We start from the raw sequence: 23,008 nt of genomic DNA on the forward strand, positions 1-23,008 counted from the left end.
GCAGCCTCGCGCGGGGTCCTACTTGAGCGGCGGCGCGCGCGCCTTGCGCCGCGCGGTTCCCACGTGGGGTGCGTGGTGCGGAGTGCGGCCGGGAGCCGTCGGTAGCGGCTGGGAGGCGGGAAAGACCGAGCGCTCGGCCGGCGCCATGCAGCGCCGCAAGGTGGATAATCGAATCCGGGTGCTGATTGAGAACGGGGTGGCGGAGCGGCAGAGGGGCCTCTTCGTGGTGGTCGGCGACCGCGGCAAGGACCAGGTGAGCGCCTCGCGGCTGCGGTGCCGGGAAGGAGTGCTGGGATTCAACTTCACGACGCGTTTAAATACCCTTCCGTTTTGCCCGGCGTTGCTCGGTGGATACCGTGGCTGCAAACTTAAGGATAGGTCAGCGTGGAACGTTCATAGAGTCGTTTGAGTTGGAAGGGACCTTAAACGCCATCTGGCCCGCCTCCCCTGCAGGGAGCGGGGACACCCGCGCTAGGTCAGGTGCTCGCAGCCCGTCCATCCTGGCCGTGGATGGCTCAGGGATGGCGTCCACCTCTCTGGGCAACCAGTGCCGGTGCCTCACTGCCCTTACTGTAAAAAATTTTCTTCCATCCAGTCTTTTTATCTGAAACGGTTTGCCCCCATCTCGTCTCAGCGGACCCTGCTGAAAAATATATTGCCCCATGTTAGTTTATGAGTGCGGTTGTGCATTGATGTTCCTGTGTCTTGGCAGGTGGTTATACTTCACCACATGTTGTCCAAGGCAACTGTCAAGGCCAGGCCCTCTGTCCTGTGGTGTTACAAAAAAGAGCTGGGCTTTAGCAGGTAAGGTGCCTTTTATGTTTCGTGTTGCAGTAGATGTCTGAGTGCTCTCTGAAGGAAAAGCTCTGCGGCTGCTCTGCTCAGCATGGGCTGATTTGGTTGTCAGGAGAAACAAGTCTTATTTTAGTAGGAGATAGAGGATGCTCGATTTTTCCAGAGCTAAAATTCGGTTTCAGGAGTGTGGTTGGCATCAACGCTACGTACTTCTGCTTTCCTTCTGTAGCTCCAACGCTAACCCTGTTGTCCTGGGCCTATTTCTCCCTTTCTTTTCTAATCTCAAATGGCCAAAACTTCAGTGCCTCAGTAGTATATACAGCTGAGTGCAGATTAGATGTTCCTGTTGCTTTCATTTGAGAAAAAGTTTAAAATGTTAGTTCTTAGGTTTGCATGCATACTTGCAGTCTGGGCACAAAGCTGGGAAGAGTTACTTGAAACTACATGATTCCAACCAGATGATTTCTTCCAAAACCAGCTGGTTCTGGGTGGTTTCAACCACTTTGGGCCAAAGACATTTGGGAACATACCCTGAATACAGTATGTGTAATGCAAGACTTTTCCTTGGAGGCTGAGCTCTGAATTCCATTTAGCCTTGAAATTAGGAACGAGTGCAGTCTTCTCAAACCCTTTCCTAAAAAAACTTACATGAAGTTTTGTTCTCCAGCCACAGGAAGAAGAGAATGAGGCAACTGCAGAAAAAGATTAAAAGTGGAACCTTGAACATAAAAGATGATGATCCTTTCGAACTGTTTATAGCAGCCACAAACATTCGCTACTGCTATTACAATGAAACTCATAAGATTCTTGGTAACACTTTTGGCATGTGTGTGCTTCAGGTAAAGAATTAAACTTTTTGCTTGAGGCATTGATAGTGCTATTATTGGTGGCTTTGAGTTTAAAAGCTGCAGTAATTCTGTTTGTTGCTCCTGTTACTTAAGTTATGATGGCCTTACTTATCTTTTATGGGTTTTGTGGGGAGTGACATAGCCTTCCTGGGTAGAATTTTAATGGGAAGTTGGTTAATGCAAATGTTAAGCTGGAATTAAACTCAGATAAAGAATGTTTATAGTTTTTCTCTTCTTTTTAGTAGTTGCTATTGCACTTGTGAATTCTAGGCAGCTTTGAAGGTTTTTTATTTTGTTTCCTAGGATTTTGAGGCCTTGACTCCAAACCTGCTAGCTAGAACTGTAGAAACAGTGGAAGGGGGTGGAATTGTAGTAATTCTCCTGAGAACAATGAACTCACTGAAGCAGCTCTATACAATGACCATGGTACGTTCAATGTAATGTGTCCGTTTTAGATGGGCAGCTACATTTGGTGATGCTAAGTGATTATTTTTTTTTTGCTTTTGTTATGGGTCGTAGTCTTCCTTCCATTATTTTTGCTGCTCCTTCTTTCATTTATCGTGGAATGAGTCTTTTGTTTAGGCAGTTACACCAACCCTTGTTCTGCCAACAAGCTCAACTGTCTTCATTTCACAGTAGTTTTGGAAATTATTTGTGCTGTTTGCACACATGACAAAGTGAAGCAAAAAAGTGTTTTCTGACTCAGTGCTAAGTGAGATTAGCTGCTTCATTCCTATGTATTTCTAAGGATAATTTTTTCACACAGAGTATACCTAACCTTGTAGCAGGGACAGCTTATAACGCCAGTAGGTGAATTAAAGCATTAAATTATTTTTACTTAGCATCCCTGTGCTGATTTAAATGTTCTGTATGTAGTAGAAGTGGCCTTTTAATCAGACAAAAATATGTGAGACCACACTGAAAAGTCTTGGTGGGAGAAGTATGTTTTTAAAGCAATATTTGCAACATTTGATTGTCTCAGCAAACAAAGTCAGAATCCAGCCTGGGATGCAGTGTTGATGGAGAGAGCGACGTAGTGGGGAACAAATTGGATTGTCCCATGCGTAATAATCTTGTAGGTGTCACTGTTGGTGCTGCTCCTTCTCCAGACTGACTTTCTGTTTCAGGATGTACACTCTCGATATAGAACAGAGGCACACCAGGACGTGGTAGGACGGTTTAATGAAAGGTATGTTATTAGGCATTCAAAGCATGTCCAGGAAGGGTGTCTAGAGCAACACTGTATATTCATATTAGGAAAGTATCCTGTAAGCTTGCATGAGAATAAATAAAGCTTCTTTGCTGCTTCTGTGAAGTCTGTATGTACTGTCCTGGAAATGAATGTTATATCTTGTTGGAGGAATTGTATACAAAATTTTAGCATTATATTACAAAGGATGTGTAAATGTGCCCAGATTTGTAAAATCTTCTGAGTTCTGCTCTTGAAATGCTGCACAGAAACATGTACACAGATGAAAGGAAATTTAGGTACTCACTGCTTACTATATCTACTATAAAACGTGGAACTGCTCACTGTAGAGTCTTCTCTGTGGCTTTAGAACTTTGTTTTAAACACGATTCCTCTCCTTTTGTTCTATAAAGTTCTTACTGAGTGATTGAGCCCTTGCTCTAGCCATTGGCAAAATTTGTTCTTTTGCATGCAGGTGATATTTATGTGTTGTCAGAAATTAGAAGGATGAGTAAACCAGGCACTGACTGCAGTCTTTGCTGGTCAGCATTTGTCACAATTGTTGTCTTTCACTTCTATGCAGCTACCTCCTGCTTAAATGCTGGAAATTACTTTCTAGTTCTCTCGGTGGATCATCATATGTTAGTGGTTTTCTTTGGAGGCCTGTGCCCCTGTAAGTGGATGCCTGTTCTGCATCTTTCCTGATAAAAGGCATATGACCAGTTATGTGAACTTGTCTCAGCTTAGCTTTAAGCTGCTGTTGCTGTAAATACTTAGTACAGAGGTTTAATTAATCACCAAGATGCAATAGTTTTGCTAGTGCTTTTACTGAGTTGCCTTTGCTTGACTGCTCAGGTTCATTCTGTCTCTGGCCTCATGCAAGAATTGCATCGTGATTGATGATCAGCTGAATATCTTGCCCATCTCCAGTCACGTTGCAAACATCACACCCGTCCCACCACAGTCACAGGTCAGTAAGAAATGACAGACACTTTTCGTTGGGAGAAACCAGTCTGAGTTGAAAAGTGTTAAAGATCTGAAAAAGAGGAAGGTTTCCTTTCATGCTGATTGATAGCAGATAATGGCTTTGTAGAGAGGATGAAAAATGTTCTGCAGAAAATATACCTCGTGTGAGTGAAGCACTGGGAAGATGTCTTTTTGTTCCTCTTCTTTTTTTTTCTTTCATTTCATCTGGTGAGTTGAAGCTTAACTGCTGTGGTTACTGTTTCAGAAGTGCATAGAGAGATTTTAAGCTGGTGAACAGTTAGGATGAGACAAATAAAAAGACTTCTCAAAGGCTGGAAGGTGAGAAAACTCTTTGGAAAGAAGCATATTAAAAGGCTGAGGATACCTGATAGCTCAAAGCTGTGGTACTTGTTTCAGTCTCTGAGTGAATTATGCATGCCAGATCTCAGAAAACATTCACTGAGTGCAAGCCAGACATGCAGCTTGTGCTGTATGCGTTCCTTTATCACTTTCAGTTGCAGATGAGCAAAATGGAAATAAATTGAAACAGAAATCTGTAAGCTTTTGAACTGGTTTGTGTGGTCGAGGAAATACTATTGTTAATTCTACTGAAGACAGTAAAAACGTAAACAGCGTTGATGCTAAAAAAAAAAACAACATGTCTTAACATTATAAAAACATTGACAGCAACAGAAATGCTCATCTCTTGGATGGATAGACAGATGTCTTTGGAATTTTCAGTGCCAATTAGGCAGAATCTGTTTCTACTTTAAATGGATTTCTTTTGTGTCCAAACTCATTGATTAGCTTTGAAAATATTTACATTGGTTAGAAAACTGACCAATTGCTGCTGCTTCCTTCTAAATTACAGTATGTACATCCCATATGACAGGCATAATGAGGATCATAATAACAGACTGAAAAATAGATTAAATTCTTCTGGAAAAATTGTCTGTGGTTTCTTTTCATGGTAACCCAGTTACCATGTACTGAAAAATACTTTGCTTTTTTCTTCCAAGACTGGGAAAGCCAGCATACTTGTTGTGTAACCATTCTTCTGAAAATGCATTAAAATTGAAGTGTTAAATATCTGTCTATACACTTAAACTTTCCTGTCTCTAGATAATATATTCAACTTGTGGTGAAGCTTTCTTTCAGATATCTTTGCCTGATGAAAGATATCCCAGGACATCACAAAAGTATAATTGTGCTGAGGTGTCCTACTAATCCTGTTATGGGAAATTCTGTGTTTATAGGAAGATAGTCTTCGGCCACAAGACTTGGAGCTGAAAGAGCTGAAGGAGAGCCTGCAGGATACACAACCTGTAGGAGTTCTGGTGGATGGCTGTAAAACCTTGGATCAGGTTGGTGTAATACTTAAATGCAAGATCCCGGGTGCTTGCCCAGTCACTGTAGGAGCAGGTATTTGTGTCTCATCTTTCAAGTAATCAAATCCGAGAGCGTGAATGTTGATGGGAGTTGTCTTAGAGTGAAAGATTTCTTGAAAAATTGTTTGGACAGAAGAGCTCAAAGTGATTTTCTTTATAAGGTTGGGAATAAGTGGAAGGGCTAGAAGTAGAAGTAGAGGGCTAGAAGCTGATCTGGACAAGTTAGCATTTAAAAAGTTGATGAACTTGTAACTCGGGGGTTTGAAATAAGCAGGAAATAAATGTTAACAGTCTGCACTGTGTTTTAGTGTACTCTCATAACTGCTTCCCTGCCACTTTTTTTAGTCGCATTTGAGAATCACTGACCAGTGCACAGGAAAAGACCCCTTTGTTATTTCTTTCCTGTTTCACACTGAGAAGTTGCTGTTCAACACAGAGTTTCTGAGATTTACGCACTGCTTTAAAGCGTTTTCGTAGTTGGCTTTTTCACTGTCCAGATCCGTTCATCTTCCTCCTCCCCTGGCAGTGTTACCTCTTCCTGTCTTTCTGACTGTATTCTGTGCTCATTGGCATGGGAGTAGTAATCGAGCTGTGCTGATTGTTCATGTGTGTTTTAGCCTGACCGTGTTCAAGAGCTGGGTGAATCAAGCAGCTTCTTTCCTATTATTTGTCTCATCTTATTTTTCTTCTCCTTCCTGCACTAAGCAAAATTAACGTGGCAAATCCATACGTAAAGCCGAAAACAACGTAGTCACAGTGAATTTTTGCTTCTTGTATTTTTCTGATCATCAGGCAAAAGCGGTTCTGAAATTTATTGAAGCCATTTCTGAGAAAACCCTGCGGAGCACTGTGGCATTAACAGCAGCCAGGGGACGTGGTAAATCTGCTGCTTTGGGACTGGCTATAGCTGGAGCGGTAGCTTTTGGGTGAGGAATGTCCCCCATGTCCCAAGTTTTATTTGCATCCGTTAATTTTTTTCTTTTTTTTTTAAATTATGATAAGATTTTAATATATTTACAATTTCCAGCCCTACATCCTTCTCTTTTGTAGTTCTTGTATGTTTTAGTTGCTGCCTAAGCTGATATTCAAGTTTTTCTGTTTTATAATAATCAGAAATCCTCAGTCTTTAAAAATCAATCACAAGGTAAAAAGTGAGATAAGTATATAAAGGAGTCTGCTGTTATTAAGTTGGAAAGGTACCTGGTCATTAAGTAAAATCAACCCCTCATATTAAAATAAATCCTTTGTGCGTAAATTTGGTAGAAAAGGAGTTAAATTCTTGTTTTATTTTTCTCTGCAGTTACTCCAACATTTTTGTCACATCGCCAAGTCCTGATAACCTTCACACTCTCTTTGAGTTCATATTTAAAGGCTTTGATGCACTGCAGTATCAGGTAAGGAGGGCAGGCCGTTTTGCAATGCTTTTGCAGAGTTCCTGTTTAGGAGTACTTTGCATCTCATCTCCAACGTTTGCTGTGTGTATTAGCTATCAGCTTTTGCCCTACCAGCCTGTTTAATAAAGCTCTGTGAAAGCAAATCATAGCATGAGTACGTTTACCTCTGTATTTATAAGTTGGGGAATTTGGTTCCTTTCTGCTTGAAAATAGTTTTTAACAGGTAAATCTTCTCAGTACGAGATATCTCAACGGTAATCTGAATTATCAGGGCACATGTAGCAAATGAGTTTTGATGGTGATGGCAAACTGTATTTTTCTAAGCTCTTGGACTGTTCATGCGATTTTACAATGTTTTCTTTTAAGGAACACCTGGACTATGAGATTATTCAGTCTTTAAACCCGGAATTTAACAAAGCAGTTGTCAGAGTGAATGTATTCAAGGAGCACAGGCAGACTATTCAGGTAGCTGGCTTTCTTTGCACACTGACCTTTCTATTTTTTTATTCATGACTGTTTGTTTTATGTAACATGTAACTATTGTGGATAATTTTGCTTTGAGGCAGACCCTCAATCTGGTGTGTGACTTGGACAAAATATTTTAGATCATTCTGTGGTTAACTTGTAGGTTACAGAGCGTCCCTGGTAGTTGCTTCTGCATTCCTTCTTGAAACAGAAGTGAAAAAAGGTGAAACAAATAGTGAAGGAAGAGCATATGTTTCTAGTTACTAGATTTTCTTTATTTTTGTGATCTATGCAGATAAATGCTTTTGAAAATGTTTAAAACAATATGTGTGATGGTGCCTTTGTTAGGATAACATGAACCCTTTCCCATGGGTTCTCTTCATTCATGAGGAACAGGGATAACAAAAGATTGTCAGATCTCAAGCTTTGCCATCTCTGATATTTCCCTATATCCCAGAGCTGTTGTTGATGGTGTCCTCTCATTCCTTGCAGTACATACACCCTGCTGATTCTGTGAAACTGGGTCAGGCTGAACTTGTGGTAATTGATGAAGCTGCTGCCATTCCTCTCCCCCTGGTGAAAAAACTGCTAGGCCCTTACCTTGTTTTCATGGCTTCGACAATCAATGGGTAAGACTTGAGCATCTCCAGTCTACTTGGGAAGGCAGTTTTGTGACTGCTAATTGACTATTTCTTGTCTACTGTGTTTCTTTTTATAATATGCACTATCATAATTGGGTCTTGCTGATTTTTGATCATATGGAACTGCTCTTCAGAATGACAGAGTCAGTACCAGCACTTGCTTCTTTCCTTTTGGTTCCACTGCAAATTCATTGAGTATTTGTCTTACACCTCTTCTGTTCTGCTAAGAAGAGCATATGAATGAGATTCTGCAATCTGTTAGGAGAGCAGTGAAAACTTCTATCTGGTATGATGAGACTAAAAAAGTGACAGGGTAGGCTGCTCTGTCCTATATGTGCAACAACAACAAAACACAGCAATTCTCGCAGATGGCTGAAGCCACTAAAGGCCTCAGAATGGCACATAGTTCTGTGTTGGAGCTTCCTCATGGCTCAGGATTGCCATTTGGTCATTTGCTACAGACTTTTGTCTTCTGTTTCGCAGGTATGAGGGTACTGGTCGATCGCTGTCTTTGAAGCTTATTCAGCAGCTCCGGCAACAGAGTGCACAAGCCCAAGTCACCATGACAGCAGAGAACAAATCTACAGCTACAGCCAAACTTGCCTCAGGTACTCCATTGATTTCTGGACTACACTGTGTATCCCTGATGTCTGGTGTTGCTGCCCAACAACCACTGTGGGTGTCCCATGTGTCCATGTCCTGTGCAGCTGTAGGAAGGTAGAGGTATGGGGAAATGAGGAAGCTCTTCTCATATCTTTTTTTTTTTCCTCATGATTTTCATATGTCAAGGCATTTAGGAGATCAAAGCTATGCAAGCAATGATCATTGTACCTTCCTCCTGATGTTACATGAAGAAGCAGACTGTGAAGGCTCCAGTTGGAGCAGTTACTTTTCAAGTGCTTTCTCTACTGTTCAGATTTGGGTGTGTTTCTAATCTCCCGGGAGCCCTTCAGAGGGCACTCATCCTATTGAACTCTTTACTGGCTGTAACTTCCAGTACTGGAGGTTTTTCTCTGAAATGTCTTTGCAGCTCGTACATTGCATGAGGTCTCCCTCCATGAGTCAATCAGATATGCACCTGGTGATCCAGTTGAAAAATGGCTGAATGATCTGCTGTGCTTGGACTGTCTCAGCATCACCAGAATTATCTCCGGCTGCCCGCTGCCTGAGGCTTGTGACCTGTATCCTTACTCAAGTGATGTGCTCTGGTAAAATATCTTGCTTTTGGGTGATGCGGGCTTTCTCAAGCTTACGTGTTGTGAATTCTCAAGCTGATGTGATAACCTCAGAGCATGATCTTTTGGCAGAAGACCATGCTTCTGGAGTTGAGCTCTTATCACTACCTGATACGATGCCTGTGTTACCAGGACATTACTAAACTTCATTTTTATTGCAGCAACTAAGGAAGGGCTGAGCAGAAGGAAATCCTGGTTAGAGTTACACAGTGCAAAGCTTTACAGATTGAGGGAGTGAAAGTTATGAACAATACCCAGTCGTTAATTCACTCTTGTAGATAGAGCTGTAGATTCCTAATTGCTTAAGCCAGCACATAGCCTGAGGCTGAGTGGAAAATATAACTTAAACCAACAAGGAGAATGTTTTTCCCCATTTTCCAGGGAGTTTAATTCCTTAACCCTATGTTTAGATATTATGTAAATAGAGACACACTCTTTTGTTACCACAGAGCATCAGAAGTTTTTCTGCAGCGACTGATGGCCCTTTATGTGGCTTCACACTACAAGGTAAAGGTCATGCCACTTCTGTCAAAATTTCAGCTAGGAATTTTGTGGAGGGAGTACTGCTTGTTTCAGGAAGTCTAATTGAATTGGTGTTATTGAGAATTTCTGTTCAGCTTCAGTTGTTTTTTGTTGTATGCATACCTGTATTCTTGTGAGACGGAGAATCTTTAGCCTTACTTGAATACACTGGAATTACAGGTATCTGAAATATTTTTGTCTTGAGAAATTCGGGAGGCTAAATTCCAGGTGAGCCTACAAGCTTGTTGGTATCAGTGATGAACACTCTTCTGCAATTCTCTTCACAGTATCTTGGTAGCATCAAGTTAAGCAAAAGAGCAGTATTACTGCACTATTGACAAAAGTAATAATTCATCTCTTGACTTTCAAGACCGTGGGTGACTGGTGAAGTTAGGAAGTGTTGAAGTACTGAGTTCTAAAAATCTGACCCATGAAATAAATTTATTTCAGGTTCCGTAGACTAAGAAATACGTAGATATATAAAAATAGAAAGCTCAGCTTAGTATATGAGAACATGAGTTTTCAATTTAGCAAAAGAGATGTTGTTTGGTAGCATAACAACCACAAGCTGCCCTGTTAGGAGATTCATCCATCAGTATTCTACTTCCAATTTTCTTAATAGCCCTAAATTCAGACTGTGGAGGACTATTTAGAGCTCTTGTCGTGGAATAATATTTGAGCTTTCTCATCCATATTTACCTTCTAGAACTCTCCCAATGACCTCCAGATGCTATCTGATGCACCTGCACATCATCTTTTTTGTCTGTTGCCTCCTGTTCCACCTACACAGAATTCATTACCAGAAGTACTTGCTGTTGTTCAGGTGAGAGGGCATCCTGTATCTATGAAGTGAACTGTTCAGTAAATGAAGCAGGAATAATACACTGTGAAGCAGCTGTGTACTATCCAGGAGTAGAAGGTAGCTTCAGGCTGTGTTTTCGAGTAGCACAACAGTGTATTAAGGCTGTTTGGGTTTGGTTTGGTTTTTTTTGTTTGTTTGTTTGTTTTTGCTTTCTTTTGTTAACACTAATTGCTGCATAAGTATGTTGTGATGCTGATCCTTTCAATTCCAGACTTTAAAATAATTTTGTGCTGAGAAGCTTTCTGAGAAGCTCAGCTGCTGGTTCAATAAGTTATCATCCTGCTGTTTCAAATTCCTACCAAAGAGTGCTGATTCACTGGTTTATTATGCTTATTTTGTGTGTCTGGCATTCCTTTTACTTGCAATAGAAACACAAAAATACAAATGCATCAGATACAGATGCTCAGAGTTGTGGAAATATTTGTCCAAGTATCTGATGGTATGCTTTGTTCCTTCCTTGAGAACACAGATTCTTAATTAGTAGTGTTCAGTGCAACTAGTTAAATTGGCTGTATTTTAAAAGAAAAAGAAGGCCCATTTACAGAAGTACATGATACTTCAAGAGAAATATTGGGAGACAAGATCTGATGTTTGCTGCTGGCAGACTACAGAAAATACATAGAGCACATCCTATGCTTTAATCTCTTTTGGCTTCTTTTGTGCCATACTGTCCTGCCTGCTCACTGCTGTGCTTTTTGAGACAGTGCTTTTAGGGACAGAGCCTGTTCGTTGGCACATATCTGTTAGCTCATTATGTTGCAGGTGAGGCATCAGGTGACACGTCAGTTCTGCATAGTGCACTCAGCAGCTGAGGATAGATTTTGATATGTTCTGGTGGAATGACTGCGGGAGAAAAACTTTTTCTCCATTCATGGCCTTTTTACCTTTTCTGGCAGGTGTGCATGGAGGGAGAGATCTCTCGCCAATCTATCATGAACAGCCTTTCTAGGGGAAAGAAAGCTTCTGGTGATCTTATTCCCTGGACCATTTCAGAGCAGGTAAATAATTTTGGCTGTGTATTCACACCAGTGATATCTTGCAGCGCTATTGCTTGTTTCCAAAGGATCCTGAGTAACTCAAGTTGACTTTTGTCTCTTATGCAGTTCCAAGATCCAGACTTTGGGGCCCTGTCTGGCGGGCGCGTTGTTCGCATTGCGGTTCATCCAGATTATCAGGGGGTAAAGTATTGTGAAACCCAGTTATTGTCAACAGTCAGCAGAGGCACCAGCAGCCAGGCAGACCAGAGCTTTGTCTGACCCAGTGTGCAGTGTAGATGCAGTGACGCTTATTGTGAGAGTACCAAATGTTCACACTGGTGTTTGGTATTTTCAGAACGCCAGAGATGTGCAATGGCAATTACTGTGCTGTCCTGAGCTCCTGACTGGGCTCTTGTTGTGATTTTGGTCATCCATCAGGTTCTGTGGTATTTTTCCCCGTGGAGTTCCCATTTAGCAATCAAAATACATTTTTGCACTGGCTGAATAATTTTTAAACTTACGATTGCTAATGGATTTGTAAGGGGGAAATGTCGTCCTGCTTTAGAAAACAGATCTGTCTTTTTGCTTACAGTGTATTTTTCCTACTTCACAGATGGGCTATGGCAGCAGAGCTCTGAATTTACTGCAGATGTACTATGAAGGCAAATTCCCATGTTTGGAAGAAAAACCAATCCAAAAGCCAAAAGAAATTGCAACTGTAAGCAGTGAGGTATGGAACTCAGTACATTTATCGCATTTTCCCTTGTGCTAAATTATCTACTTCTCACTGTGAATCTCAGTATTAATTTATCTAAGTAAATACAGAACATTCCTATTTATTCTTTGTACAGAATAAAGGATTTAATTTGTAGACTGCCCTGAGCAATGCTGCTAACTCATTTCCACTTTCTCTTTCAGACTGTTAGTTTATTAGAAGAAGTTGTGACACCTCGGAAAGACTTGCCACCTTTACTTCTCAAACTGAGTGAGAGACCAGCTGAGAGTCTAGACTACCTTGGGGTATCATATGGCTTAACACCAAGATTACTTAAGTAAGATCTTGTTCTGTTTACCAGTTACGCTCAGTGTAAAAGCATAGCTATATAAATAATAGAATATCTGCAATTTGTGAATAGTATAAATATAGATGTAAATATTTTACCTCTCAGGCATCCTCTTCTTTTCTCCATGCTTCCATTGATTTCAAAATCTGGGCCGCTCCAAGCCTTGTACTCCTGCAGGACCTTTTCTTGTGCAGTGTAGCTGAATCTAATCACTTAGCACATCCTTCAGAGTAGTTTTCCCTCAAAATCATTGGTGAAGGAAAACCCTTTCTCTTCTCAATCAGCTCTGTGACCCTTCTGAACAGTTAATTACCTTTAACTGCTTGTTTTTTCTAAGCTAGAACAGTAAGAAAAACCTGTAATAAGAAGGGATGAGTTAAATACTCTTGTGACCTCTAGAAACAAGAGCTGCTGCTAACTTCAAAGTTACTTGTTTATTTACGTTTCCTAATGTAAATACATTTCAACAGAAATTGCTGCTGCTTCTCATTTTTCTCACCAAGGAGGAATGGAGTTACTGCAGCAATAAATAATTTAATTTTTTCTAAATAATTAATAATAATAATAATAATTTTTCTAAAGTTTGCCCTCCATGTTATAGTTTTATATAAGAACTTAAACTTTTATAATAAATTGTAACTTAAAAAAATATTATGCAATTCTGTAACATATTTACATTTCTGAGACTCTGTATGAAAAGTTGTGAATCCATAGTTTGGGAGACAGTTTCAAAACTATGTAAAATTCTTTCTGTTACTAACCTAACAGCAAAGCAGTAATTTACCACCTGAAACTTTGGATCTGAACCACAGAACCAAAGTTTCTGCGCTGGCCTGTCCACTTTTACAGAGGAGCATCTCACAAAAGATGTGATTGAGTCCAACAGAAGACCCAAGGAGGCGGGTTTGTGACTGACCCAGTCAGAGTGATGTTAGACAGATGTGTGTGATTCAGCATTTCAGATACAGAGACTGTAGCTTGCTTTGTTCTGTGATAAGCATGCTGCAAAGTTCATAGCAAAATGTGAGGGTGAATTATTTAGTGGAATGGAGCATCCAAACTGAATAGTTCTGAAAAAGGCTTCATCTCTGTAAATTATAAAGCAAATGGTTCATCGCTATTGAACAATTCTTTTCAGGACAGAAGGAAGAATAAAGTGTTCACTGTTTTGAATTGTTTGTCTGTTAGATTTGGTGGGAACAGATAAAACAAAGAGGAATAGTAACATAGAGTTGCTGGGGTGTTCATGTAGGGCTTGCTACTGAAATTTGCAACATCCTGCATGGCTGATGAGTAGTCATCCTTTAGCCTGTGGAGGTGGATTGCCAGTGACAGTTGTTCTGGGGCCTGACTTCTTTCTTTTGTCTGAGACACCATATGTTTCATCTCAGCAGGACCTTCACACTAGTATTCCTTCTCCTGGGCAAAATGAAATTAGTATCAGTTCACAGCCAAGATGCAGGAGAGGAGGATGGAAAGGGAATCTCAGGTCTGTCTGGGGCTCTCTCTGGTCCGTGATTACTGAAGAAGAGTGGAGTCTCTGAAGTGAACTATAAATCCTTCACACTTTCCCGGGATATCCCTAAGGATTCTGTGGTGTTTTTGATTTGCCTGTTTTAATAGAGGTCCTGGAAGCATGCTGAATACAAGAGTTCTTCTTATCTACTAGTTTTTGAAATTTCATTCATTTTCTGAGGCAATGATGATCATTTTTAACTGCTCTGGTTAGAATTTCAATCAGTTAGATTGCTGTTGGTATTTTCTGTCAGTGTTAATTTTTATTATTTAGTAGGGTAGTGGCTACCTTTCAACAGTTGCTCTTGTATAATAGATAAATTTTATTTAACCACAAGTATTATTGCAAGATCAACAGCTCCATATTTCTCAGTGTGCTTTCTGTTGTCATTTTCCCTAGGTTTTGGAAACGTGCTGGATTTGTGCCAGTTTATCTAAGGCAGACACCAGTAAGTAGCATACTGTTTTTGAATGAAATCCAGCCCTGTTAAAATCACTGGGCATATTTCCATTGGTTTCTGTGAGATTTCATTTGGGCAAAAACGTTTTCTGAGACTACACTTGGAGTTTGTTTTATATTCATTTTTGTTCTTTTGGCCTAATAGTTCACTAGTGGAATCAAGTACTGGGGTTGTGAATGTGGAATTCTAAGTAATTTACACTTAAAGAAATAGAGCAAGGGTGCAGCTGATCAGGGTTATTATTATTGTAGCCATAGGTAAAATATGCAAGTTGTCCCTGAACTGCCTGCCATCATTTTTCTAGGTATTTAACAAAAGTAGCTGTAGTGATTATTGTACTTCTGGAGAAAATAATTTGTTTGTCTCATCACTGTATTTTGCTTTAGTTTTTTTTGGCTCTTGAGCTGTACAGTGGGTTTGCAATATCAGTTGAATATATCTCAAGAAGCCAAAATCCCTCAGCATGGGGATTTACCAAATTGTAGAAGTTCATCGTTTCGTGGTGGTCGTCAGTAGCAGTGGATCTAAGAGTTGCTGATTTAGAAGACCTTTGCCTTCTGCAGTTTAGCATAGAATGCAAAAAGTTGATGCTGATGATGGGAAATGTATCTTCATTATTAGAATGATCTGACTGGTGAGCATTCGTGCATCATGATGAAGATGCTGAATGAAGAGGATGTTGAGCAGGAACCTTGGCTTACTGCCTTCTGGAAAGGTAACAACTAATACTAACAAAAATGTTTGGAATATTTATTCTGGAGGTTCACAGGAGTAATTTATTTTTTCATCTTGTATAGATTTTAGGAGGCGGTTTCTTTCTCTACTTTCCTACCAGTTCAGCACATTCTCTCCCTCGCTTGCATTGAATATCCTACAGAACAAAAATATCAAACAGCAGTCGCAGCCCCGTGAGTACCCACACTCTATATTTATCTAGATTGCAGTTTAAAGTCTTTGTATAGATTTGTCAGGCTCTCAAATACATGCGTGATATGAAGTCTTGTGTGAAGTGCTGTGAATTGCTCTGAGTTAGTTCCTATGTTTTGTTCCTATCATCTAAAAAAATGCTTGCATTTTTGAGTAAAAACTATCAGAACGTTTTCTGTCAATTGAAAATAGGTGGAGTTTCTGTGCTGCTCTTCTTTTTTTTTGCTGTGCTTTTTTTTTTTTTTTTTTTAAATCAAAGATTTAAGTGCTCCAAAACTAGAGGGATCTTGAGTGTAGCAGCTAAAGGCATGAGAAAACAAAGTGAAAACAAAAAAATGAATACTGGAGCCTGCTGAAGTTGAAATGGAAGCCTTGAGTAGCAAGGGTCAATAGGTAGAGCATGTTATCATCAGAAATTTGGAAACTGGATTTTCTAAGAGAGAGGCTTTAGTCCGTCTGCATGGTTGTGGGGTTCAGTGCAACACCTGCTGGGGAAAACACGTAAACAACGTAATAAAAAGGGCAAATAAGACAATTCTAATTTTAAGCCTCGTGGCTTAAAAGTCCTCCTTAAAAGCAAGTTGCTATTTTCTTTGTAAGTCTAAGAGAGTCCTCTTAAGACAACTTGGTGATCTGCTTCTTGTGGATTTTAAGTATCTGTCTTGTTGAAAAAGGTTTGGTTGTCGCTACAAGGAAACAAAGTTTGTTATCAGCAAAACCAATATAAAGCAGGGAAAGACTGAGCAAACTGTTTTTCTCAGTCAGTTCCTACTGCTTTTAGTTTCTCTGGCATGTTTGACTTGATTAATTGATCTGTTTTGAAATTTGCAATGCTCTTGAATAAGCAAGCCAGTTTGAATAGCAGTGTTATTCCTAGTGTCTTGCCTTCTGAAGTATATTGGGAAGTGAATTTATGGGGTAGCAGTTGGACTTCAGTCAATGATGTGAAAAAGGAATTTGTTAAATACTGAGATCCTGGACAGCTATGAAGAACAGTCTTGATGCTGATGTCTCTTTATTGTTCAGCCATCAGCCGTGCTGAATTAGAATCTGCTTTCATCCCATATGACCTGAAGAGATTAGAGATGTACTCTCGCAACATGGTGGACTATCATCTCATCATGGACATGGTACCTACCATTGCCAGGATGTTTTTTCTCAACCAGTTGGGTGATATCTCTCTCTCTGCAGCACAGTCGGTATGTTTCACTATGAGAACTGCCATGTTTTTCTCTTTGCACTTTCCTGCTGTCTCCTGATTTTGGAGTGGTTTCCCATTTCAAGTCATTTTTAAAAAGACTTTGTTTTAGGTGATTGCTGCTTCTGTGATTCTTTCCATGATTTCTCCTGCTTGTAGTATTATTCTACTTTTAGTTTTTGCCTTGAATAAAATCTGTAGAGGATCGTATTCTGTTGTATGTTCAGTGAAGTATTCCATTCGTTTGTAACACTGTGTGAACTATGGCTGAAAAAAGCCTCAAAGTCTTGTTTCTTGAGCCTGTGCCTCAGGAAAGATGTAGTCATCTGTATTAAGTATGGAACAATGCTTGCTGACTACAGAATGATTTAGAGGTGTGCTGCTGCATCTGAGCAAAGCTTCAGTGTGTGCCAGAGAAGCCTTGTATTATCTGAGTAGAGCAAGGACTTGGTAAAATGCAGGGAGTTAAAAGATATGCAAGTGTTTGCTCTAAAAGCCTCTCTAACTGAAATATTTCTTCAGGCCCTTCTTCTAGGGATTGGCCTACAGCATAAATCTCTAGAGCAACTGGAAAAGGAGGTGGAACTGCCTAGCAGCCAGCTGATGGGTCTCTTCAACAGAATCATCCGCAAAGTAGTCCAGGTAATTGCATCTTGACAAGCTTTGTCTTGGTAGCATCAGGCCAAAGAGTAATTCCAACACTGAGTGTGATGCCAGTAGAATGCTGAATTAGAATTGTGTATTTTTAATATGGCCACAAAAAACGACTGTAAATTTTGTGAGAAGGGAAAATGCTAGTGGAAGAAGCAGTATTTATGTCACTGATCTGTACTTTGTTTTCCCAAGTGAGAGTGCTTGTTATGTTTTTAAATATTGAAATGCTCTTAACAAAATGCTGAGCATACAGCCTGTGAAGCCAGCTGAACTTGAGCCATTTGTTCCTGGTGGTTCACAGCTTTGGTGGCATCACAACAAAAAAACAAACGTGAGACTTTCCCAATATCATTTAGAGATGGACTTGAACTCCAGTGAAATCACTGTAGAAATGTTGGGTCTGGTTTTCTTTTTCCCTGGTGTTTGTGATGACGTGAGAACCATGATGAGTTGCTAAATGGCAAGAGAGAAAAATTGCCATCTGCTTGCTGTTGCTTGCTCAGCCTAGGGCCTTTAGTTCTCAAGGAATGGTAGCAAAGCTTCTGCAGTCTAACACATTGCTTATTGGAGAAGTGATTTGCTCAGCATAATGAAAGTAACATACAAGAAAACTAATATACAACTTTTAGTTACAAATCCTAATCAAATAATGGTGTGTTAATAAAGAGTATTGTTAACTGTCAGCTTTCTGAGCTTATGCGAGTGACAGTGTTAGCTGTTATTTTTTATGCTTTTTAATAAAAGCTATTATGTATTTTTTTCTTTAGGTAGCAACCTTGAGCTTCTTATTTTAGTATGACAGAATGTATGCATCAGAAATAAACAACTGCCTGAAATATCTGCACAGTTAGAAGAGTTTTTGCTTTGGGGACAACCAGCATTTCTTATTTATTTTAAAGCAGCAGTGTAGAAGAAACAGTGTTTTACATGTGTGGGCTTACTTCATTTTCAGTTGTTCAACACCGTCCAGGAAAAGGCTGTGGAAGAACAGATGGTAGCAACAAAGGACATTGTAATGGAGCCAACGATTAAATCTTTAAATGATGATTTGGTAATGATGAATTTTCTTCCTAGCACATACATAAACACTTCTCATGGTGCTCTCTCAAGCATAGAAACTTGTAATCTAAATTTTCTTGGATTAGAACTATTCCATGTCATGTCTGTCACTTTTTGGAAGTTAAACCAACCAGCTTTACATTACATTCTTAGTCATGCTTTGCTAATCAGCCATATGGATTTTTATAGAACGTACAGAGATGTTTTTGGAGTTACGTATCACAACTATATGTATAGCCATTAAATAAAAATGAAATTTCATAAAAGATAAAAACTGCAGGATCATATGGTATTTGTTTTATGAGATGTTCTTCTCTTTATATGGGAAAGGAGTTTTACTTGTATTGCATGGTTACTGTTGCACTTAACACTTTGTGCATCTGTATTCTGTCCTTTTGTAGGAAGAAGCTGCAAAGGAATTCCAAGAAAAACACAAGCAAGAAGTGGGGAAGCTGAAGGAAATGGACCTTACACAGTAAGAATTTATCTGTATGAGTCTCAACTCCAGTTTTTCCCTGCTGGTTATTTGAATGCTTGGTTACCAGCTCTGGCACACCGTGCACAAGGCTGTAGTTGCAGTGATTGCAAACCGTCTACGAATGAGAAAAAGCAATGAGCATCTTTCAACATTGTCCAGGTTGGATAAGTATATGCCTCTATTCTGATGAAAACTTTGGGTATTTTGTCCTGATAGCCAGTAATTGTTTTCATCAGCTCTCTTAACAGTTGCTTTGTTTCACACTCACAACATAATTTGCAGTAGAAGTTAAATTCAGTAGCAGTTTATTTGTTCAGCGTCATTCACCTATATAACTCAGTACATTAATTGTTCTCCTGAAAAATGTGTCATGGGCATTAATTTTACTTTTTGCCAAGCGTGAAGTTACCGATTTCCTTTTTTCCTATTGATATTTTGAACAAAAAGCAGGAGGTGGTAAGTTTGCATACAACAGCGGATCAGCAGTGAGGTGTGTCTGTGGAACTGTAGAACTGAATTATGAAAGGTGGAGCTGGCTCTTTATGATACTACTGCACATAGGAGATGTGGAAATGCTGGTTCAGTTCCCCTCTGGCATGAGCTTGAGAGCTTCTGTTCTCCTTTGTCTCTTTCAATGGTAAATTATGTTACTCTGGCAAGAACTCTTACTATGTATCCATATGGGGCTCTTGGTCCTGGCTGTGTAGAGAATGTGTATTATATGTATATAACTTACGTAGTTCTATAATGGGGAGTAATAAAATAAGCTTCCTGAGTGTGGACTCCTTATAATTTGATAGTTTTCTGTTCTTCTAGATATAGTCATTAGTTTCCTCAAACCTGGATATGTGGGTCATGTTGTGCCTTGGCCGGCTCTTCTGTGTGCAGCTGTCTTCATCTCAAGTAAAAATAGTAGCTGACTAATTTTAGTATTCTAGTATTTAAAAAAAAAAAGCAAAAAAAAAAAAAAACAAAACAAAAAAACACACAAAACCACCCCAGAGCTGACAGAAAAGAACAACCAACAAGAGCTTTCTTCACTCACAGCAGTGTGCATGGACTTGTATACTTGTAGCTGTTGTAAAGCTGTACAGTTTTTACAATACTGAGTTGCTTGCTGAACTTCCTTGAAATGTCAGCAGATGTCACTCTTTCTGAACCAACAGGAATGACACCTGCCACTTGGATTGTCTCCCTTCTCTCTCTTTTTTGTCTCATAAATTTACTGCTCTCTACTGCTATTACAAAAGAAAAAAAAAATCTATTTTGGCTCTAGATTAATCAAGGTTAGATATGAGGAAAATTTTTTTTTTTTGAATTTTTGGTTTTCTTGTTTGAGGATAAGACAAAAATGGGTGTGATTTGAAATGATTTGTAAGTCAGTCATAATAGAAAAATAAAATAATCACTGCTTTTTAATAGAAGTTTTAATTTCGTTTTTTATATCTGATAGTATGATATGCCTGTTTGTCATTTTGGACCATGTTCCCTTTTTCTTCATCCAGAAAAAGAATTCTGTTTGTTTCTCTGAGGAAAGAGGTACAAAAACCTATTTTGAACACTTTTGAATACAGGTTATAGAAAGCGAACAAAAAAAGTCAGAGCTGATTGGTTTGGCTCTGTCCAGTGTCGTTCAGCCTTGTATGAGCAAAGCGTAGTCTAATCCTATCTCTGAGAACTTGAGATGGAGAGTAACTGCTGAATTTTTTTTTTGTCTATTTAAATTCATACGTTATTTCCAGGGTATTTGAACAAGGGGCATTTCTATCTGACTAGCAGTTGTTGTCTGAATGTCTGTTTGTAGAAGAAACCTGCAGGTCTTCAGTTTTCCCCAGATTCACGCAGGGAAGAGTACCATTCAAACTTACTGCCAGTCTAAGAGCAGCTGTTAATGTCACTGTCTTTCCATTATATGACTTTCCTTTTTGCAACTTCTTCCTTTAGTACCAATCATCCTTCTTGGTTTGGGGGGAAGAAAATAATAATTAAAAATAAAAAAACAATGAAGGCCTCAATCCTTTAAAAATAAATCTGTATAGTGAATATATTTTTGACTGTGGTTGTCAGTCTTAAAGCTGTAGTGTTTGAAGGCCTATATTCTAAGAAAGCTACTGAGCAAAGGAGAAGTATATACCACTGCTGTGGAAAGCATTAGCACCATAGCTCTGTTTTTTTGGTTGGTTTGTTTGTTTGTTTTGCTTTTGTAAATGATACACTGTTCAGAATTCTACTTTTGTGGTAGAGACTTCCATAGAACAGTTTTGTGATGTGTACAGTACTGGCTTCTGAGAGAAGGAGCTTTGTCTGCCACTGGTGAGTTTTGGATGAGCGCTAGTATTGGTTGCTATTAAGCTGTGGACTAGTTTGTTTGCTGACCTAGTTGTGACAAGCTTTTGTATGCCTTTGCCAGTCTGGTTTTGTATGTATTTCCAAATACTGATTTGGTTGGGTGCGATGCCCTGGCTTTGTTTGAAGAGTATGTGTGACAGTAGAATTGCCTTTTTGTCCTATTCTACTTAAACCTGAAAATTTTACTTGGATTTTCTTTTACCTTTTTCACTTAGATATATTATCCGGGGTGATGATGAAGAATGGAATGAGGTGCTGAGCAAAGCAGGACAGAACGCCTCCATCGTCAGTGTGAAAAGGTTAGGAAAGTTGCAATACTGTGGAGAGGTCTCTCTTGTCTTTCCTGCTGGCTTTAGTGCAATAAACAGCACTCGTTCCACATCCTTGTCCTGTTGCTGCAGGAGCCTCTGATATTCCCATTGGAGAATATGGGAAATTGGTGGATTCTTTCAAATTTGAGCCTGCAAGATGCTGAGTCTGCCTTTCTGCAGTTTCTTCCTTTTAGTCCATCTTCTTTTACCATGCGCAGGATGGAGGCTTTCTTCACTTGGGGATTTACAGTTGAGACTTGCCTGTTCCCCGTGATTGTTTTCCCTTTCCGTGGTGACTGACAACTTAAGTAATTATGTGGTCTTCCTTCTATTTTACCTTTTGTGTATTCATATTCTTTTCATGAATGCTGGGAGCTCTGAATATCTAGAAGCCTTACAGAAGCACAGGAGTCCTGTCAGTACTTATAAAGACTGGAGCTCTGTCGTATTTGATCTAGTCAGAATGTAGCGCAGCAGTAAAATTGTGTACTTACATCTACAACTGTTGGTGATAACTATTTTTTCCTTCAGTTACTCTAACTTCCAGATGCCCTATGTGAATAGCCTTTAGGAAACAGAACTTACAGCCTTGAAAAGCAATGACAAAATGTAGCTAAAAATAAAGATCCCTTACGGGATTCAAGTCAGGCTAAAGATTTTGTAGTGTCTAGAGGTTTTATATTGTACTCCTGTTCATGCTTTCTGTAAAAGACTCTAAGTGACCCATGAAATTGGAATTATTTCCTTCCAACCACCTTCTTTGGGTTGGCCCAGAAGTCTTGAGGCAAACATTTCTGTGTAGATTCCTCAAAAGAATTTTGCATCTCGGTGGGCATCCAGCATACTTTTTAACAGATATTTTGTTCCTGTTTCCCAGTGAGAAGAAAAGAAAACTAGAAATGGTAAGAGGACACAAGCAGCAGAAGAAGTTTAAGAAGACTAAAGATATAAAGCAGAAGCGGAAGAAATGACTGTAAAATGAAATCAGTGAACTTGAAATAATGAGTGACGGGTCTGTACCGTTCTCCTTTCAAACCAAAAGACTTTCTTGAGGAGCAGGAGGGTAAATGCTGAAGAGAAGGAAAAGCTTATGAGGCATTTTAAAAGTGTATTAAGGGAAGTGCAGTGACAATGCCAGGAGACGGTCTGTGGAGATATTTTATGAAGTGTGACTGCAAAGCTTGCATGAGGCACTCTGCAGAACACTGGGATATTAGGAGGGTGCCTTAGCAGCTACAGTTTCCATTCAGACTGACAGATCAATCTCTAAACTTTCCTGCTTCTTAATGGTTGATGTCTATTAAAAAAAGTTTGGATAACAAAGCACAGAAATGCATTATCCTTTGGTACATGACTGCTTTGTAGCATTGCTGTACAGCTGGATTTATTCAGATACTGGTTCAGTACTAAAACTGTTCTTTTATAGCTGTGGGGAGATGCCAGTGTGGGGGACACACACTTTTCATTTGGGGCTGGCTACTCTGAGCCCTAACCCCATTGTCAGTGAGGTGGTCCCTGCTCAAGAAGTTTCAGAATACTTCTGTTTTGGAACACTGTGTTTAGTTTCTATGTACTGTGCTCCTCAAACAGCTGTAATAAAAGGCTCTTCTACATTCACACTTGCTTAGAAGGTCTCAGCATTCCCATTGCTCAATAATCTACATTTCCTAGTTTTTAAACAGGATAGAATGATTAATAGTTGCTGGAAAA

At 39.6% G+C, this 23,008-nt stretch overlaps 1 protein-coding gene across 2 annotated transcripts; it reads left to right on the top strand.

Annotated features, from left to right (window-relative positions):
* The first annotated feature begins 24 nt into the window (after positions 1-24).
* Positions 25-22,915, top strand: NAT10 (N-acetyltransferase 10). 2 transcript variants are annotated; one of them, XM_052693126.1, is made up of 28 exons: positions 25-253; positions 713-804; positions 1,463-1,634; positions 1,947-2,069; positions 2,771-2,832; positions 3,688-3,802; positions 5,055-5,162; positions 5,979-6,112; positions 6,487-6,580; positions 6,947-7,045; positions 7,538-7,674; positions 8,170-8,294; positions 8,717-8,867; positions 9,332-9,428; positions 10,150-10,266; positions 11,202-11,303; positions 11,409-11,483; positions 11,896-12,012; positions 12,201-12,334; positions 14,262-14,310; positions 14,944-15,037; positions 15,120-15,230; positions 16,276-16,448; positions 16,970-17,089; positions 18,054-18,152; positions 18,562-18,635; positions 21,203-21,286; positions 22,176-22,915. In XM_052693126.1, the coding sequence occupies exons 1-28, from the start codon at positions 146-148 to the stop codon at positions 22,267-22,269; spliced, it is 3,060 nt and encodes a 1,019-aa protein (XP_052549086.1). In that variant the 5' UTR covers positions 25-145; the 3' UTR covers positions 22,270-22,915. The 2 variants fall into 2 exon arrangements, with proteins under 2 accessions (XP_052549086.1, XP_052549087.1); XM_052693127.1 differs by lacking the exons at positions 18,054-18,152; positions 18,562-18,635; positions 21,203-21,286; positions 22,176-22,915 and adding an exon at positions 17,869-17,910 and having other exon boundaries at positions 87-253.
* The last annotated feature ends 93 nt before the right edge of the window (positions 22,916-23,008 follow it).

The sequence above is a fragment of the Tympanuchus pallidicinctus genome, unplaced genomic scaffold, assembly GCF_026119805.1.
Source record: "Tympanuchus pallidicinctus isolate F22 unplaced genomic scaffold, pur_lepc_1.0 scaffold3, whole genome shotgun sequence".
NCBI lineage: Eukaryota > Metazoa > Chordata > Aves > Galliformes > Phasianidae > Tympanuchus > Tympanuchus pallidicinctus.

Bases quoted from the DNA above. Each gene is read 5' to 3' on its own strand.
- NAT10 (XM_052693126.1), top strand. From the start codon at position 146: ATGCAGCGCCGCAAGGTGGATAATCGAATCCGGGTGCTGATTGAGAAC. The intron at 17,090-18,053 runs GTAATTGCATCT...CTTCATTTTCAG, and splicing joins TCATCCGCAAAGTAGTCCAG to TTGTTCAACACCGTCCAGGA. The intron at 21,287-22,175 runs GTTAGGAAAGTT...CCTGTTTCCCAG, and splicing joins TCCATCGTCAGTGTGAAAAG to TGAGAAGAAAAGAAAACTAG.